This window comes from Chiloscyllium plagiosum, unplaced genomic scaffold (assembly GCF_037043375.1).
Source record: "Chiloscyllium plagiosum isolate Xiang-an unplaced genomic scaffold, Cpla_swu_hap1 HiC_scaffold_46, whole genome shotgun sequence".
NCBI lineage: Eukaryota > Metazoa > Chordata > Chondrichthyes > Orectolobiformes > Hemiscylliidae > Chiloscyllium > Chiloscyllium plagiosum.
The window spans coordinates 1,547,664-1,566,434 of NW_028270184.1; the positions used below are offsets into that span (position 1 = coordinate 1,547,664).

At 48.5% G+C, this 18,771-nt stretch overlaps 1 protein-coding gene across 5 annotated transcripts in view; it reads left to right on the forward strand.

Moving 5' to 3' along the window:
- Positions 1-18,771, forward strand: part of LOC122543787 (echinoderm microtubule-associated protein-like 2) — a 64,748-nt gene that overhangs the window by 14,023 nt on the left and 31,954 nt on the right. For 3 of the 5 annotated variants that reach the window (XM_043682559.2, XM_087983578.1, XM_043682557.2), the window contains 4 exons: positions 8,841-9,020; positions 10,327-10,450; positions 11,169-12,305; positions 14,080-14,211. In XM_043682559.2, the coding sequence (XP_043538494.1) occupies positions 8,841-9,020; positions 10,327-10,450; positions 11,169-12,305; positions 14,080-14,211 (1,573 nt within the window). The remainder of the gene's footprint in view (positions 1-8,840; positions 9,021-10,326; positions 10,451-11,168; positions 12,306-14,079; positions 14,212-18,771) is intronic. The other 2 variants (XM_087983579.1, XM_087983580.1) reach the window with 2 other exon arrangements.

Consider the following 18,771-nt stretch of genomic DNA (forward strand, 5'->3'; position numbering starts at 1 on the left):
GCCTACTATGAGGAACCTTATCAAATGAAATCCATATACACTACATCCACTCCTCAACCTTTATTAACTTGTCTCGTCACATCCTCAAATAACTCCATAAGTTGTGTGATTTTTAACTCAAATAACTCCATAAGTCTTGTGAGGCATGGCCTGCCCCTCACAAAGCTATGCTGACCATCTTTAATCAAGCTACGTTTTTCCAAATAGTCATAAATCCTGTCTTGCAGAACCCTTTCCAGTACCTTGCTTACCACAGATGTAAGACTGACTGGTCTGTAATTCCCAGGGATTTCCCTATTCCCATTCTTGAACTGAGGAACAACATTCGACTCCCTCCAATCATCCGGTATTACTCCTGTGGAGAATAAGGATACAAAGGGCTTTTGCCCAAAACTTCGGTTTTCCTGCTCCTTGGATGCTGTCTGACCTGCTGTGCTTTCCCAGCACCACTCTAAACTTGACTCTGATCTCAAGCATCTGCAATCCTCAGTTTCGCCTATGCAAAGATCATTGCCAGAGGCGCAGCAATCTCATTCCTCGCTTCCCGTAGTAACTTTGGATATATCTGGTTTGGCTTTGGGGACTTATCTATCTTGATACGTCCCAGAATTTTCAGCAAATCCACTTCCTTAATATCAGTCTGTTCAAGCCTATTAACCTGGTCCATGTGTTCTCTCAATTAGCAAGGTTCCTCTCTTTCGTGAATACTTAAGCAAAAAACTCATTTAGGGTCTCCCACACCTTTTCAGACTCCAGACACAAGTTCCTTCACTATCCCTGATCGGCCCTACCCTCTCTCTGATCATTCTCTTATTCCTCACGTTAAGTGTAGAACACCTTTGGGTTTTCCCTAATCCTTCCCGCCAAGGCCTTTACGTGCCCCCTCCTAGCTCTCCTCAGTCCATTTTTGAGTTCTTTCCTAGCTACCCTGTAATTCACTAAAGCTGTGCCAGATCCTCGCTTCCTCAACCTTAAGTAAGCTTCCTTCTTCCTCTTGACAAGAAGCTCCTCTTCTCTTGTCATCCAAGACTCCTTCACCTTACCATTCCTTGCCTGTCTCAGTGGGACAAAGGTATCCAACACTCGCAACAAGTGCTCCTTTAACAGTCTCCACATTTCTGTTGTGCATTTCCCATAGAACAAGTTGTTCCCAATTTATACTCCACAGCTCCTGTCTAATAGCAGTATAATTTCCTCTCCCCCAATTAAATACCTTCCCATACTGTCTGTTCCTATCCTTTCCAAATCCTATATGGCTAGTCCAGTTCAGTTTCTGTTGAATGGTAACTTGCAGGATGTTGGTGAGGGATTCAATGATGGTGATTACATTGAATTGTTGGAGATGATCATTGCCTGGCACTTGTCTGAATGTTGCTTGACATTTATCATCTCCAGCCTGGATTTATCCAGGTCTTGTTGCATTTGGACATCAACTGCTTCAGTATCAAACAAGTCACAAAAGGTGTTGTAAATGTGGAACTGTCAATGAACAAGTCCAAATGGGATGCAATTAAAGTGGATTAACGCCAGTACAGATACATTCAGTAACACAGGGCACTTGCGGGGGAGAGGGTATTACTGAGTGACAGTGTGAGGGATCTGGATTAACATCAGTAGGATACAGTCAGTAACACACGGCACTGGGGTTGGGGAGAGAGGGGTTACTGAGTGTTAATGTGAGGAATCTGGATTAACGTCAGTAGCAATACAGTCAGTAACTCAGGGCACTGGGGGAGAGTGGTTACTGAGTGACCATGTGGGTTAAACTGTAACACAGGGCGCTGAACAGCCTGGGTCACATTTGAAGTTTCTGCCCCGTTGTTCTGCCCACACCCCCCAGAGAAAATAGTTTCTCTCGATTGACCGTATTGAATCCTTGAATCAGTTTAAACATTGGTGAAAAATAGGCAAATTCAAATCTTGAGTGATCTCTTGTTCTGGGGTAAAGGTGTTAAAGGTCATGGGAGTGAGACAGACAAACAGAACAATCTCTTCCTGTTCCTAATCCAGGGAGATTAAGGGGCTGAATGGCCTGCTTCTGTAGCAGCCTATGTTGTCTGGGTTAGTGGCACTGCCAGTATGAAACGTGCTGGTGACGGGGGCTGTGACTGCTTTGGGCTCTGTTTGACTGGTACACAGGATTGTTGCATCATGGCTTGCAGCACTTTGACCTGCAGCCAGCTGTTTGCTCAGATCCCAAGCGTGAAGATTCCAGGCAGAACAGTTCTTGGCAGCAGACACAGCTGTTTCTCTCAAGTTGTGTTCATTCCTGCCTCATTTCACTATGCTGCAGGGCCACATGCCAATAATCTTTCCCTCACACTCTTCCCTCGGGTCTGTGACCAATTGGGCCCCATGTGACTGATAGAGCTTTTCAACAAAAGGGCCTTCATGATGATCTCTAACACTGGCTAATTTCAGCTTTGGTTGTGTTGGAATCACAGATTGAGGTGCTCTGCCAACATTTCTACAGTTAATGCAAGAAACCAGACAGGATCTGACCTCCGAGTCCTGAGAATGAAAAATGAATCCTCTGGAGGTGGCTTTTGAAGATTTTTGAGTGTCTCATTCCATTTGCAGGAATTCCTATTTCTTTTTTGTGTTGGACGTGCTTGACTATGATTACCCTGGCATGTGTCAGTGTTGTAGGTTAGACTGACAAATTCATCTCTAAATGAAGAATGTGTATTCTCGAGCACCTTTCCCAATCTTATTTGCAGTGAAGTCATCAGGCAGATTTTGGCAGCGAGTCATCACAAAACAACATTCCACAAACAACCAACAAGCCAGGAAGAGAAAAAGTTGTTTTGGTGATAGCTGAGGGATAAATACAGAACCAGGACACCAGGGAGAACTGCCCTGTGCTCTTCTTCCAATATGACCATGAGAAAGGATGGCACCTCTGCCAGTGCAGCACTCCTTCAGCACTGACCCCCTGACAGTGCCCACTCCCTTAGCACTGACCCTACATCCTTCCCTATCTTTATAACCTCCTCCGGGCTCTCCATCCCTCCCCATCTCTGTAACCTTCTCCAATTCCAACCTTTTGGGTAAAATCTGATTCCCATCGCTCCACCATTGGCGCCTGTATTTTCAGCAGCCTGGGGCCTGGAGTTTTCAGACGCTGGAATTCATTCTCTCCCTAAACCTCTAAACCTGTCAAGATACTTATAAAATTGACCTCTTTGGCCAGAAATGTAGTATCCTCTCCCTCTAATTCTGGCCTGATTTACCTCCTGTGAAGTGTCTGTGGATATTCCTGTGCATTACAGGTAGTGTGAAGACATGAAGGTTTGTTGGAATAGTTGGAGATAGATGCCGGCAATTTTCTTAAAGAACTGGCAGCACCCAGTGTCCGCATGAGCTTGGTTGGTGTGTGTTAGTTTGCCTTTTCACTGTGGACAGTGAGTGGGCTGAAGCAAATGTACTAAATATGAAATGTTCTTCATTCTCAGCTCTCCTCCTCTGCAACCACATGTCTGCTGTTAACTAAGTGCTGACTGGTTTCTGCAGTCTGCCTGTCACTCCCCCACAGACCCCCTCTTTCAGCATCAGTCACAGCACAGAAGCATCCTGCTGAATGAACCAGTTCACCTTATGGTTCTTGTCCCGATTCTCTTCAATTCACGTCCTTCTGGTGAACAACACTCCTGCTGCTGGGGACAGTCTCTCCCTCACTGACTCAATACAACAGCCCTTCTTGATTCTGAAGACCTTGATTCAACAACCCCCCCCCCCCCCAACCCCCGAATGTTTCCTGCTCCCCCGAATCTGCTGGACAGCTTGTATTCATATAGTGCCTGTAAAATAGTAAGACCATTCACATGAGCAGTATGGGAGTATTGTCACTGAGCCAGGGGCGACCAGAACCCTGATCTTTAAGGAGTGTTGTAGAGGGGAGAGGTTAGAGGGAATTCCAGAGCTTGAGATCACCCAGAGGAAGGCCTGTGGTGAAGTGACGGGATTGGGAATTGAATTTATTGTCACGTGTACCGAGGCACAGTGAAAAGCTTTGTCTTGCGAGCGATGCAGGCAGATCACAGAGTTACGTTGCATAGATAAGTAAATAATAGGTAAACAGCAGCAAAATAAAAACACAGGTACAGGTGAATGTTAAGTCTGTGAATCCATTCAGTATTTTAACAACAATAGGGTAGAAACTGTTCAAAACCGGCTGGTGTGTGTGTTCAGGTTTCTGTACCTGAATAAGAGCACTGAGGTGTTGTTGGGTTTTAGAGCTGGCTGTACATGTTCCAGAGATAAGGAAGTAGAATGAGGAATTGAGGGCTCTGCATGAAGTTGAGAGCTAAGCAGAGAGTGAAGTAGTGCAGCTGCATGGTCAGCGGAAGCAAGGTTCAGAGCGTGGGTTAGAATGAAGCGTGGTTTTGGTTATCGTGGTGACTGGGAGATTGTGGGGGAGCTAGTGATGAACTAACAGTTGCACGACAGTTTTCAGCTTCCTGCCTACAGGCCTCTTACAATGTGCATGGTTTGCCTGAAGTTTCACAGTGGCATTGAAGGCAGCAAGCTCCAGGATTGCCCAACAAACAACATCAAGGAAAGCAAGTCTTGGAGCAGGGGCTGGTAAACAAAGTTAACCAGCGGTCAAATATTTGTGATACAATGAAGCAATTCAGTAGAAATAAAAGCAAGATGAATCATTCATTTTGGTTTTGCATAAGATCTGCAATAGATCTGACCGCCTGAGGATCAAACCTAGGTGTGGGGCCCTGGGCAGTTAGTCAAGGAGGGTTTGAAAAATGCGAATGGGATATGCATCTTTCAATGGGAAGGGCTTTATTGGGAACAGTATTTTACTGCTCTAGCTAACACGAGCCAGTCAGGACCCAGATCCCTTGCTCAGTTCTCTACCTCTGGCTCCTCACTTTCACTCCCCCTCCTTTCTGAATCCCGTGATCAGTACATCATGGCTTTCAGCCGCAATATCTAATCCAGTGCTACCAAAGCTGATATAGTCAGAGCGCCGCAGTGTTGGCAGGTCAGTGCTGAGGGAGTGCTGCAGTGTTGGCAGGTTGGCGCTGAGGGAGCGTCGCACTGTGTCGGAGGATCGGCGCTGAGGTAGCACTGCACAGTATCGGAGGGTCAGCACTGAGGGAGCGTCCCACTGTGTCGGAGGGTCAACGCTGAGGGAGCATCCCACTGTGTCGGAGGGTCAGCGCAGAGGGGGCGTTGCACTGTGTCATAGTGTCAGCACTGAGGGAGCGTCGCACTGTGTCAGAGGGTCAACGCTGAGGGAGCGTTGCACTGTGTCAGAGGGTCAGCACTGAGGGAGCGTCGCACTGTGTCAGAGGGTCAGCACTGAGGGAGCGTCGCACTATGTCGGAAGGTCAGCACTGAGGGAGCGTCGCACTGTGTCCGAGGGCCAGTGCTGAGGGGCGTCGCACTGTGTCAGAGGGTGAGTGCTGAGGGAGTGCCATGCTGTGTCAGAGGGCCAGCGCTGAGGGAGTGCCACACTGTGTCAGAGGGTCAGTGCTAAAGGTGTGTCACACTGTGTCAGAGGGCCAGCACTGAGGGAGTATCGCAGTGTGTCAGAGGGTCAGCACTGAGGGAGCATCGCAGTGTGTCGGAGGGTCAGCGCAGAGGGGGCATCGCAGTGTGTCGGAGGGTCAGCGATGAGGGAGCGTCGCAGTGTGTCGGAGGGTCAGCGCAGAGGGGGCATCGCAGTGTGTCGGAGGGTCAGCGCTGAGGGAGCGTCGCAGTGTGTCGGAGGGTCAGCACTGAGGGAGCATCGCAGTGTGTCGGAGGGTCAGCGCTGAGGGAGCGTCGCAGTGTGTCGGAGGGTCAGCGCAGAGGGGGCATGGCAGTGTGTCGGAGGGTCAGCGCTGAGGGAGCGTCGCAGTGTGTCGGAGGGTCAGCGCTGAGGGGGCATCGCAGTGTGTCGGAGGGTCAGCGCAGAGGGGGCATCGCAGTGTGTCGGAGGGTCAGCGCTGAGGGAGCGTCGCAGTGTGTCGGAGGGTCAGCACTGAGGGAGCATCGCAGTGTGTCGGAGGGTCAGCGCTGAGGGAGCGTCGCAGTGTGTCGGAGGGTCAGCGCAGAGGGGGCATGGCAGTGTGTCGGAGGGTCAGCGCTGAGGGAGCGTCGCAGTGTGTCGGAGGGTCAGCGCTGAGGGGGCATCGCAGTGTGTCGGAGGGTCAGCGCAGAGGGGGCATCGCAGTGTGTCGGAGGGTCAGCGCTGAGGGAGCGTCGCAGTGTGTCGGAGGGTCAGCACTGAGGGAGCATCGCAGTGTGTCGGAGGGTCAGCGCTGAGGGAGCGTCGCAGTGTGTCGGAGGGTCAGCGCAGAGGGGGCATGGCAGTGTGTCGGAGGGTCAGCGCTGAGGGAGCGTCGCAGTGTGTCGGAGGGTCAGCGCTGAGGGGGCATCGCAGTGTGTCGGAGGGTCAGCACTGAGGGAGCATCGCAGTGTGTCGGAGGGTCAGTACTGAGAGGGCATCGCACTATGTTGGAGGGTCAGCGCAGAGGGGGCGTCGCACTGTATCAGAGGGTCAACGCTGAGGGAGCGTTGCACTGTGTCAGAGAGTCAGTGCTGAGGGAGCGTCGCAGTGTGTCGGAGTGTCAGTGCTGAGGGGGCATCGCACTGTGTCGGAGGGTCAGCGCAGAGGGAGCGTCGCAGTGTGTCGGAGGGTTGGTGCTGAGGGAGCGCCACGCTGTGTTGGAGGGTCAGCGCTGAGGAAGCACTGCACTGTGTCAGAGGGTCAGTGCAGAGGGAGTACTGCGCTGTGTTGGAAAGTCAGCGCTGAGGGAGCACCATGTTGGTGGGTCAGCGCTTACGGAGCACTGCACTATGTCAGAGGGTCAGTGCTAAAGGTGTGTCACACTGTGTCAGAGGATCAACACTGAGGGAGTATCGCAGTGTGTCAGAGGGTCAGTGCTAAGGGAGCATTGCAGTGTGTGAGGTCAGCACTGAGGGAGCATCGCAGTGTGTCAGAGGGTCAGTGCTGAGGGAGCATCGCAGTGTGTCAGAGGGTCAGCGCTGAGGGAGCACTGCAGTGTGTCGGAGGGTCAGCGCTGAGGGAGCACTACAGTGTGTCGGAGGGTCAGTGCTAAGGGAGCATCGCAGTGTGTCAGAGGGCCAGTGCTGACAGAGTGTAGCATTGTGTCAGGGGGTCAGCACTGACAGCGCCACACTGTGTCAGAGGGTCAGTGCTGAGGGAGCATCGCACTGTGTTCGAGAGTCAGCACTGACGGAGCGCCACACTGCCAGAGGGGCAGTGCTGAGGGAGAGTCAAACTGTTGAAGGGTCAGCGCTGAAGAGCGCTGCACTGTGTCAGAGGGTCAGCACTGACAGAACGCCACACTGTGTCAGCGGGTCAGCACTCAGGGAGCGCCGCACTGATGGAGGTGCTGTCTTTTTGATGAGATATTAAACCAAGGACCTGCCTCCCCTCTGGGTTGGAGGAGGGGGGCATAGCATGGTGTAAAAGATCTCCTGGCCTCTACTGGAAAAAGTGCAGAGTGTTTTCTCTCCAGGGTCCTGGGGATCACTCGATCAACACCACTGAAAACATTATCTGGGTCATTCTTACATTGCTGTGTGGGTGCAAACTGACTGCTAGAATTCCTGCATTACAACAGTGACCACATTTCAAGAATGTTTTTCATTGATTATGAAATTCCTGAGGTTTTGTATCAGCTGCTTACTGTCTACCCTAACTGGTAACTCACTGTGGCTGTCCTGCCAGCCTGTGTCACGTCGGGGGTGGGGCGAATGTACAGGGGAGTTCGAGAGCTGAGACAGCAAGGAATTAGTGGGTGGTTAGAATTTGGGCATTGTCCAGACTGACAATCTTGACTTTGACTCTGTCCAGTCTTCACTGCAGAGGTGCCCTGAGAGTGACCATGAATGCCACAGGTACAGGGTGAAGGAGGGAGCTTGGATATCAGGCTTTGTCAGAGATGCACTATCTGAGCAATAGTCTCTCCATAACTGAGTGACGAGCTTTTTGAGAGCTGCCTGGACTTGTGCATTCTGTGTGTGGGTGTGGGAATGTTACTCTGAAATGTTACTGATTCCAGGGAAAGCATTCACTGTCTCCTTTCTTCATATTAAGCTCTCCATAACAACCTTCTTTGCCTTGAGACTGTTCCACAGCAGGAGGACATTCAGCCCCTCAGGTCTGTTACACAGGAACAAGAATTAGGCCATTCGGCCCCTCCCTGAGCCTTTCCCACAGGAATGGGACAAGACCATTCAGCTCCTTCTCAAGCCTGTTCCCCAGTAGAAGGCTATTCAGCTTCCCAAGCCCCATCATTCACTCAGATCATGGTTGATCTGTACCTTAACTCCATCTACCAGCCTTGGTCCCAATGACCATTGATCAATCTTAGTTTTAAGATTTTCAATTGACGTCCAGGTTTAAGAGTATTTTGTGTGTGTTTGGGAGAAGAGAGAGTGTGATAGTGAGTTCTGGATTTCCATTCCCCTGTGTGTGAAGAAATGCTTCCTGGTGTCATTATAGAAAGGGTTATCTCTGGTTGAAGGTTTTGCCGCCTTGGGCTGTGTTTTGATTGAAAGCTTAAAATGGAGCATGTGTCTGCCCTCTCAGGGGGCGGGGAGGTGGTGTGAAAGCTCCAATGCCACTATCAGAAGTAGAGCAGGGGGATCTGGAGCCAATATTAATCCCTCAACCAACATCACGATAAACAGATGATCTGGGTCATTCTCAGATTGCTGTGTGTGGGAGCTTGCTTTGTAAGTCAGCTGTTGTTTCCCCTACATTACCACAGTAACCTGGCAAAGAATAGTATGTTTTATTGGCTGCAGAGGGATATCGGGCTGGGTGAGATAGTGTGATGGTTAGTCTCTGATTGTCTCCCTGACAGAGGACAATGTGTCTGGAGTGAGTGAGTGGGATCACCAGGACCACCGGCTTTCAGTGCTTGAACAGAGAGTCCAGCAGCAAGACGATGAGATTACACTGCTTAAATCCGCACTCGCTGATGCCCTCCGTCGCATCTGCTTCTACGACCAGCACTTCTCACTGCTGGAAGTCAACCAACCCGGTATGTTCCCAATTCCCAATCTGCTTGCAGTATATTCCATTACCCTGCTCATTCCCAGGCTTACTCCCCACACTCACCCAAGGCTGTGCTCATTCCTGGCCTCAGTCCATGCACTCAGCCCCAGACTTACTCCAGGCTCACTTCCTGCACTCATTTCCTGCACTCACCCCAAGGCTCACTCCCTGCACTCAGCCCCAGGCCCATTTCCTGTGCTCACTTCCTGCACTAACTTCTCACATTCACCCTTGGGCTCACTCTCAGGCTCATTCCCTGCACTCACCCCCCCCCCCCACTCACCCACAGGCTCACTCCCTGGGTTCACTCCTCACGCTCATTCTCTGCACTCAGTCCCAGGTTCAATCCCTTCCCTTGCTCTCCACACTCGGGGCCCAAGCCTGCTCCCTGCACTCACTCCCTACACTTGCTCCCCAGCACATGTCCCTCCTATTGCTCCTTAGCCACTTGCTTCCAAGCCTGCTCCCACTGTTTGCTCCCTCGGGCACTCTCTGGTGTGTACCTTCCTGCCTGTTCCCCAGTTTCTCCTCCAATTCACTCTCTGGCACATGTCCACCACTCACTGTGTGCTGGCCTCCCTCAGTACCACAACCCGCGCTCTCCCCTTGCTGTCACCCCCAAGCTCTTCCCCTCCCCCCAGTCCCCCTTGTTTCCAGTCTGCTTCCCACACACACACACCTGCTCATTGCCTGTGTGCTGGTCCCATTGGTGCTCTCCCATCCTCTGGGAGGAGGAAGGGGAGAGGGTGGGGGAGGACTAACAAGAGGAAGAAGAGGAGGGTGCGTGGGTGGAGGAAGGGGAGACATAGGAGGGCTCAGTGTAAGGAGAAAAGAGGTGGAGGAGGGGATAGCTGGAGTGGGAGGAGGAAAGGGCACAAGAGGGAGAGCCGCAGGAGATGGAAGAAAGGAAGAATGGGACTGAGGGGGAACGGGGGAGGAGTAGGAGTGTGGAAGAGGGAGAACTGCAGGAAGGGGAGCAGGAGGAGAAGAGAGTGGTGGAGGGAGGAGGAGGGGTTGCAGTGAGAGGGGCTGGGAGTGGGGTGAGATCACTTTGGACAGTAACTCAACATAGTGAGGTGTGAGCTGTTTGGCAATGGGGTTGGATTGTTTATATAATAATTCATTTGGAGATTTGAATGTAGTTTCAGAACTGGGAAAAGAAAGAGGGAAGTTCAGGTTGAGTGCTTATCTTGAGACAAATATGTGAGAGAATTGTGTGATTATCTCTCTCTCTCTGTCTGTTTGTCTCTCTCTCCATCTGCCTGTCTCTCTCTCTTGCTCTGTCTCTTTAGGAAATCACAGTTTACTAAGTGCCTTCCCTACTCTGGGACCAACGGGGCGGTCCAGTGCGACAAGGACCCAGTCTTTGAGTTCAGCCTATGATTTACTGCGTCATAGTGGAGATACCAGTACAAGGTACAAATTGTCTTCTCATCTCTCTGTAACCTGTATCTTTGATTCAGCAAGGGCTGATTGCCAATTAGTCCAATCCACACAGTCCCAGTCACTCAATCAACCTTTTTCCAACTCACCTCCTGACTCCCCAAAGTCTGTCAATCACTGACAAGGCACAAGTCAGGAATGTGATGGAATACTCCACACTTGCCTGGATAAGTGCAGATCCAACTCAAGAAGCTTGACTCCATCCAGGACAAAGCAGCCCACTTGATGGGCACCATATTCACAAACATCCACCCACTCCACCACCGATGATCAGTAGCAGCAGTATGTGCCATCTACAGGATGCACTGCAGCAACTCACCAAGGCTCCTCTGAAAACATCTTCCATGACTAGGACCATCATTGAGAAGGATGAGGACACAGATACATGGAAACACCATCCCTTGCTAGTTCCCCCACAGTAAATGAATTTAATAGATATGGACTCTGGGCTATCGAGGAGAGGGGTTAATGCCTTTATCGATCATTAATCCCTGCAGATGGTGTTGTATTGTTATTAGTCTAACTCCACTGCCCAGACAATCTTGGTCAATGAAATGTGCCCACTGGCCTACAGATAAAGAGAGGTTTCACTGACAGAGGTGGTGGTGGGCAGGGGGCCGGTGTGGGGACAGCTGTGAATTGTGACTGATTTGTGTATTTAATTTCTTTCTTTATCATGTACCATCTGCAGTTGTACACACACAAAGGAGAGAAAAGTCAAGGGGATTGAGGCATTACACCAAGCGCATGTACAACAGCCCAGGGGTCAGGCTGCACTGACAGTGCGTTCATGGCCCCAGGACTCAGAATCCACAGTCAGGCATTCACTAGCCCCTCAGTGCCTGTCCCACTGTCGACCTCATCCCTACCTGATCCAACCGCTTGCATCAGTCCAACAGTCTGCTGGAGACTACAAGCAACTGCTGTGCTGCCAGGAGAATGCAAAGAGCCCAGGAGCCTGGCCTCCTGCCCAGGCAACTCAACTTCCAAACAATGATGAACCCGGCTGGCAGCTTTGTGAAGGTGGCACCTTCCCAAACCACTCAGGTGAGCCTGGAGGTCAACCTCAGTTTGAGCCAAATGCCCAATGGCCTGCCAAGCTGTCCACATGCCACCTGAAGGATGAGTCGAGGCTCCAAAATGCAGAAACATATTCGTGTACACAAGGACAACATACATTTCCAGGAACGGAGACCAATGCTGCCCTGGAAACAGCCCTTGAGAATGCCCATCCTAACCCCCTACTGCCATCTCATGTGCCCGCCGCCCAGAATATCATTCAGCAATATTCTCAGTGTCCAACTGAAACTCAATCCAACAGAAGTCCAGACCAGCAGGATAAGCCTTCAAGACGGAGCCCAGATGAACAGGTTCTCTGTCCTGTGGCTTCTCTGGATATGTATGGGAGCCAACCTATAGCAGAGACCCTTCCTCAATCTCAGACCAGGCCAGAGGCAGCTCCTCTCGATGGATCCCTGAGCCAGCCAAGCAATGAAGTCCATGCAACAGCCATCAATGCAGATGTGTCTCACTGTCTACAACAAGAACACTCAACACCTCTAGCAGCCAGTCCTGATTCTGCTGAGGTTGTTCAAGCAGCTGAAGGATCTCCCTCAGCAGCCAGCCTTGATGCTTCTCAAACTTCATCTCAAACACAGAATGAGCCAGTAACCAAACTCCTGCCGTGCCTCCAGGAATGTCCGGATGAGCTGACTTCTAAACCTCAGGGCCCTCATAGTGTGAGCCAAGCCAGCCAACAGAGTGTCAGGAATTGCGTCCCATCATCATCGCCTGTCGTGACCAACTCTGCCCTCAATAAGAAAGTTCTGTGCGTTGGATATTAGCTCTATTGTTGTCTTTGTGGGTCAGCTCTCTGGTACTGCTGGGTGATTGGAGGACTCCTGCCAAATCCCAACACCTCCCCCACCCCCGCACCGAAAAAATCCCAGGTCACTGTCACTCAGCAGTTTCAAATCTCCAAGCATTTATCTTTGCCTGAAAGTTTTCCTTTCATCTGTCAAAATGACTGAACCTTTTGCCCTATACTCTGCACAGCTGATTAACAACCATTTGCAATCTGGCATTGAGGGAGCTAAGATGGACCTGGGATAATCTAGTCGCAGTGTCTCCTGGATTGATTGCAGATCTGGTGCAGTAGGTTTTTGCATGTAGACTGTAATCAAGTGTGATCAATTGTTAATCAAAGCATCTCAGTGCTGGGTTAACACTTCATCTTTCGTGATCTGGCCCAGATGAAACGTGGAGGAAAAATCCCAATCTGGTTGCTAGCTCCATTTTTTAGAGCACAGAATAGCTGAACCAGTCACTCCTGAGCAAGGAAACTCATTGTATATGGGAGGGGGTGTTTTTTGTTGAGATGGACAAGATACATAAATATACAAATCAGAAGGTATATTCCACCACTTCAATCCACTTCAAGCTCATGTGTTTAGCAAGGGTTTGAGGTGTACCTTTAATTATTTTTATTCATTTATTCAAGGAATCTGGGCAGCTTCACTGGCCAGACTCAGCATTTATTGCCCATGCCCCTGCAAAGAAGACAATTACATGTCAACCACATTAGTGTGGGTCTGGAGTCACAGGTAGGCCAGACCAGATAAGGACTGTAGTTTTCCTCTCCTTAAAGGGCATTTGTGACCCAACTGGGTTTTTACAACAATTGTCTCCATGAGATTAATTTTAATTTATTTTAGAGGGCTGGAGCTTAGGGCAGCAGGGAAAATGGGGATGTTTCACCATTGCCAGTCGAGTTGGGGACAGGAGATACGGACATTGAGAAATTACTGACACCATATTCTTGGACTGACTGGTGCTGATAGACAGAAGGGAGAAAGATCTCTGATCTGCAACACTGATGTACCCTTATCCTTGCTCGGGTTGGGACTAAACTGGAGAACCGGAAAGAGGAGTGAATATACTCGGAACAGAGTACACAGAACCCTGGCCCGGACAAAACAGTTGGCTAATTTGGAATGTTGGGACGTCTCCCGCAGCTATGAATATTGTTTCTTACTAACTTTCTTCTAACCCCATTAAAATAGCAGCTGATTGAGGTGTGTGACTAATGCATGTCAAATTCCAATCACTCCTTCTCAATGAAAACCTAATCAAATCCTGTCTGTGTTTGGGGAAAATGGAGTTACCTTAGCCTGAACTAACAGGGTCTAGTTTTCCGCTGCTTACTTCAGGAGAGACTCGGATAGCGTCAAGGTATTATTACCACTTTGCGCAGAGGGCAGCTCCCTACTGTGTCTGAGCAGACAGCAGGGCAGGAGCCTGGCTTCATTTGGGCCAGGGCTGCTGAGAATGACTGACATCTGAAAGATCTTGGAAGGAGACTGCTGAAACCTCCATTCTCTACAAACCCAATATAATTCACTAACATTCTGGGAAAGCTGCAGCTTCACATGCCATGAGATGGGGACATCACTCATGTTGTGTTGAGCTAGTTTCTCTGTATCCTAACCCTTGTAACCTGATTCTGGGTACCTAGCTTTGAATGCATTGCTCCCTTCCTGATTAACATCTCCCTCACCTTGCCTTTGATTTTAACTACAATTTTTAAAAAAATTTTTCTTTAGTTTAAGACGCTGCAGCACTTCAGATAAACTCGGAGCGCTGCGAGACAGGGCCACAGAGAATGGAAAACCCAAACTCGTAAGAAAATCCGCTTCCTCTCTGAATCTGATGACTAAATCCAGGAATGTGGACAGGTTAGTGTATTAGATAGTTTCCCTTTTCTCTCACTCACTCTCCCTGGTCTCTAAACTCCCACTACTGCCCCCTCTGTGTATCTCTCTCTCTCTCTCTCTCTTTCTCTCTTTCTATAACTCATTCTCACACCCAATCTGTCTCATTCTCTTCTCCCTCTTTCTCTGCCTTCCCCTCTGACCTGCCTACCACCTGTCTCTTTCACAAACAAATTACCTCCTTCTGCCCAGTCTCCACTCTGGCTCCACACCATCTTCCCTGCCTCCCACTCCAGCCTGCCTGCCTGCCTCCTCTCTGCCCTCCCTCTGAAGGGAGTTGTGAGCCTGGATGATGATCCTGTTTGGAAGGGGTCAGATTCTAACCACAGCCGCCTCTGAAACAAATGAAAGGGTTTTTAAAAAAGTGATAAATGGTGATTGGTTTGGGGAAGAAAACCACCATTATTTCCTCACAGCTGCTAGTGAAGTAAATTCTTCAGCTTTTGGGAGTGAATGTGGACATGGCCTGAAGTGAAGACTATCAAGCTGTGGGGGTTTCTTTGGGAAAGTGTATTAACTTTGCAGAATAAATACCCCATTTAGAATGGACCTTTCAACAAGTATGTTCCTGAATTATTCAAGTTTTAATCTGATTTCTAATCTCAGACGGCAAGTGCCCTGAGCTGGATTCCCACAGTACTGGATGTTTTTTTGGTTTATACTCATGTCAGCCAATACAGTGGAAAGATATTTGATCCTGGGGCCATCAGACGAACACAATCCTGCCCCAGATACAATATCATGTCAACGTGAGGCCTACCTGGGGGGGTTGGATAATGATCTAGAGCCACAACCTTAGCTGGTTTCCTGCTATAGCCCCTGCCCGTCTTACTAACTACCAACTATTGCTAGTATGCATTGTCAGTTGTGACTCAAGGAATCAGAGTTAATGCACTTGGAAAAAACTCTGTTTATCTGCATTTTCTGTGCATTAACGAATTCTCCATCCACACCAATACAATACCCAGGTGGCACGGTGGCTCAGTGGTTAGCACTGCTGCCTCACAGCACCAGGGTCCTGGGTTTGATTCCTGTCTGTCTGTGTGGAGTTTGCACATTCTCCCTGTGTCTGATGCGCAGGTCAGGTGAATTGGTCATGCTAAATTGCCCACAGTGTTAGGTGCGTTAGTCAGGGGTAAATATAGGGTAGGGGAATGGGTTTGGGTGGGTTTTTCTTCGGAGGGGCGGTGTGGACTTGTTGGGCCGAAGGGCCTGTTTCCTTACTGTAGAGAATCTACAGAATCTAAACTAATCTAATACCCTGACTCTGCAAGCTTATGTGTTAACCTTTTAGAATCATGGGATTTTACAGTACAAAAGGAGGCCAATGACCCATCATGTCTGCACTGGCTCCCGAAAGAGTTACCCAGCTAGTCCCATTCTCAAGCCCTATCTCTGCAACCTCTAACTAACTCACTTTCAAATATGTATCCAGCTCTCTTTTGAAACTGCTTATGGAATCCGTCTCTACTGTGCTCCCAGGCAGTGCATTCCAAATCCTAACAATTCCCGGAGTAAAGCAGTTTCTCCTCATTTCAGTCCTTGCTCTCTTGCTGACAGTCTTGAAATTGTGACCCCTAGTTACTGACATACCAATTAGTGGAAACAGAATATCCTTTCTTAGTCTGTCAAATTGTTCATAATTTTGAATACCTCAATAAGGTCAACTCTTAATCTTCTCTGCTCCATGAAGAATAAGCACAATTTCTCTCCAATCTCTTGTATCTAAAATCCCCATTCCTGGGATCATTCTAATAAGTCTTGTTTGCATTCTCTCCCAGGCTTAACATTTTTCTTTAAATAAAGTGCTCAGAGCTGAACACAATACTCAAAATATAGCTCTTTATCTATACAACATGCATAAATCTTCAAAAAACTCTTAATAAATTTGCCAAACACTATTTTCTTTTTGTTGATTCTATTGATCAGACTTTAATTCTCTAAATACAATCAGTATGAATTTGGAGCAGGAGGAAGCCACTGAGCCCTCAAGCCTGAGCCCCATTCAATAAAATCATGGCTACCAACCCCTAATAACATCTCATCACCTTGCTTAACAAGAATCTATCCACCTCTGCCTTAAAAATATTCAAAGGTTCTGCTTCCACTGCCTCTTGAGCAAGAGAGTTCCACAGATACATGACAGAAAATATTTCTCCTCATTTTAGTTTTAAAGGGTGACCCCTGGTTCTAGACTCTCCACATCCACCCTGTTAAGATCCCTTGAGGTCTTACGTGTTTCAAATAGTTGCCTCTTTCTCTTCTAAACTCCAATGGATACAAACCTAGCCTGTCCAACGTTTCCTCATAAGACAACCTGCCCGTCCCTGTTATTAGTTTGGTAAAACTTCTCTGAACTGCCTTCAACACATTTTAAAAAAAACTTCATTCACACAATGAGGGTATCGCTGGCTAGGCCAGCATTTATTGCCCAACTCTATTTGCCCATAGGGCAGTTCAGTGTCAACCACATTGTTGTGGGTCTGGAGTCACATGTAGGCCAGACCAGGTAAGGATGGCAATTTCCTTCCCTAAAGGACATTAGTGACCGAAATAGGTTTTTCCCCGACCATCAACAATGGAATCATGGTCATCATTAGACTCTTAATTCAGATATTTTCTTTATTAAAGTCAAATTTAATCATCTGCCATGGTGGGATTTGAACCTGGGGTCACCACAATATTCCCTGGGTTTCTGGATGAACAGTCCAGTTATAATACCACAAGGCTATTGCATCCCCCGTTTATAACTACTACATTTTCTATTAGCTAACTAGTCTTTTATTCATGCCAATATGATTACCCCTGCACCATGAACTTTTATTTTTAGCAACAACCTTTCAAATGCCCAGAAGTAGGTTCCTGATAACATGTAGTTGTCATGGGGGACTTCAACTTTCCAAATATTGACTGGGATCACTACAGTACGAGTACTATAGATGGGTCAGTTTTTGTCCAGTGTGTGCAGGAGGGCTGCCTGACACAGTATGTAGACAGGCCAACAAGGGGCAAAGCCACATTAGATTTGGTACTGGGTAATGAGCCTGGCCAGGTGTTAGACTTGGAAGTAGGTGAGCACTTTGGTGATAGCGATCACAATTCTGTTATGTTTACTTTAGTGATAGAAAGGGATAGGTGTACACCACTGGGCAAGAGTTACAGCTGGGGGAAAGGCAATTACGATGCGATTAGGCAAGATTTAGGAAACATAGGATGGGGAGGGAAACTGCAGGGGATGGGCACATTAGAAATGTGGAGCTTATTCAAGGAAAAGCTTCTGACTGTCCTAGATAAGTATCTACCTGTCAGGCATGGAGGAAGCTGTAGAGCGCGGGAGCCGTGGTTTACGAAGGAAGTGGAATCTCTGGTCTAGAGGAAGAAGGCGGCTTATGTTAGGATGAGATGTGAAGGCTCAGTTAGGGCGCTTGAGGGTTACAAGGTAGCCAGGAAAGACCTAAAGAGAGAGCTCAGAAGAGCTAGGAGGAGACATGAGAAGTTGTTGGCGGATAGGATCAGGGTAAGCCCTAAGGCTTTCTATAGGTATTTAAGGAATAAAAGAATGACGAGAGTAAGATTAGGGCCAATCAAGGATAGTAGTGGGAAGTTGTGTGTGGAGTCAGAGGAGATAGGGGAAGCACTAAACAAATATTTTTTGACAATATTCACTCTAGAAAACGACAATGTTGTCGAGGAGAATACTGAGATACAGGCTACTAGACTGGGGGTGTGATTGAGGTTCACAAGGAAGAGGTATTAGAAATCCTGCAGAGTGTGAAAATAGATAAGTCCTCTGGGCCAGATGGGATTTATCCTAGGATCCTCTGGGAAGCCAGGGAGGAGATTGTCGAGCCTTTAGCATTGGTCTTTAAATCATCATTGTCTACAGGAATAGTGCCAGAAGACTGGAGGATAGCAAATGTGGTTCGCCTGTTCAAGAAGGGGAGTAGAAACAACACTGGTAATTTTAGACCAGTTGTTGGTAAAGTGTTGGAAAGGTTATAAGAGATAGGATTTATAATCATCTAGAAAAGAATAATTTGATAGGGATAGTCAGCATGGTTTTGTGAAGGATAGGTTGTGCCTCACAAACCTTATTGAGTTCTTTGAGAAGGTGACCAAACAGGTAGATGAGAGTAAACTGGTTAATGTAGTGTATATGGATTTCAGCAAGGCGTTCGATAAGTTTCCCCACAGTAGGCTATTGTACAAAATGCGGAAGATTGGGATTGTGGGAGATATAGCAGTTTGGATCAGTAATTGGCTCGCTGAAAGAAGACAGAGGGTGGTGGTTGATGGGAAATGTTCATCCTGGAGTCCAGTTACTAGTGGTGTACCGCAAGGGTCGGTGTTGGGTCCACTAATGTTCGTCATTTTTATAAATGACCTGGATGAGGGCGTAGAAGGGTGGGTTAGTAAATTTGCAGACGACACTAAGGTCAGTGGAGTTGTGGATAGTGACGAAGCATGTTGTAGGTTACAGAGAGACATAGATAAGCTGCAGAGCTGGGCTGAGAGGTAGCAAAT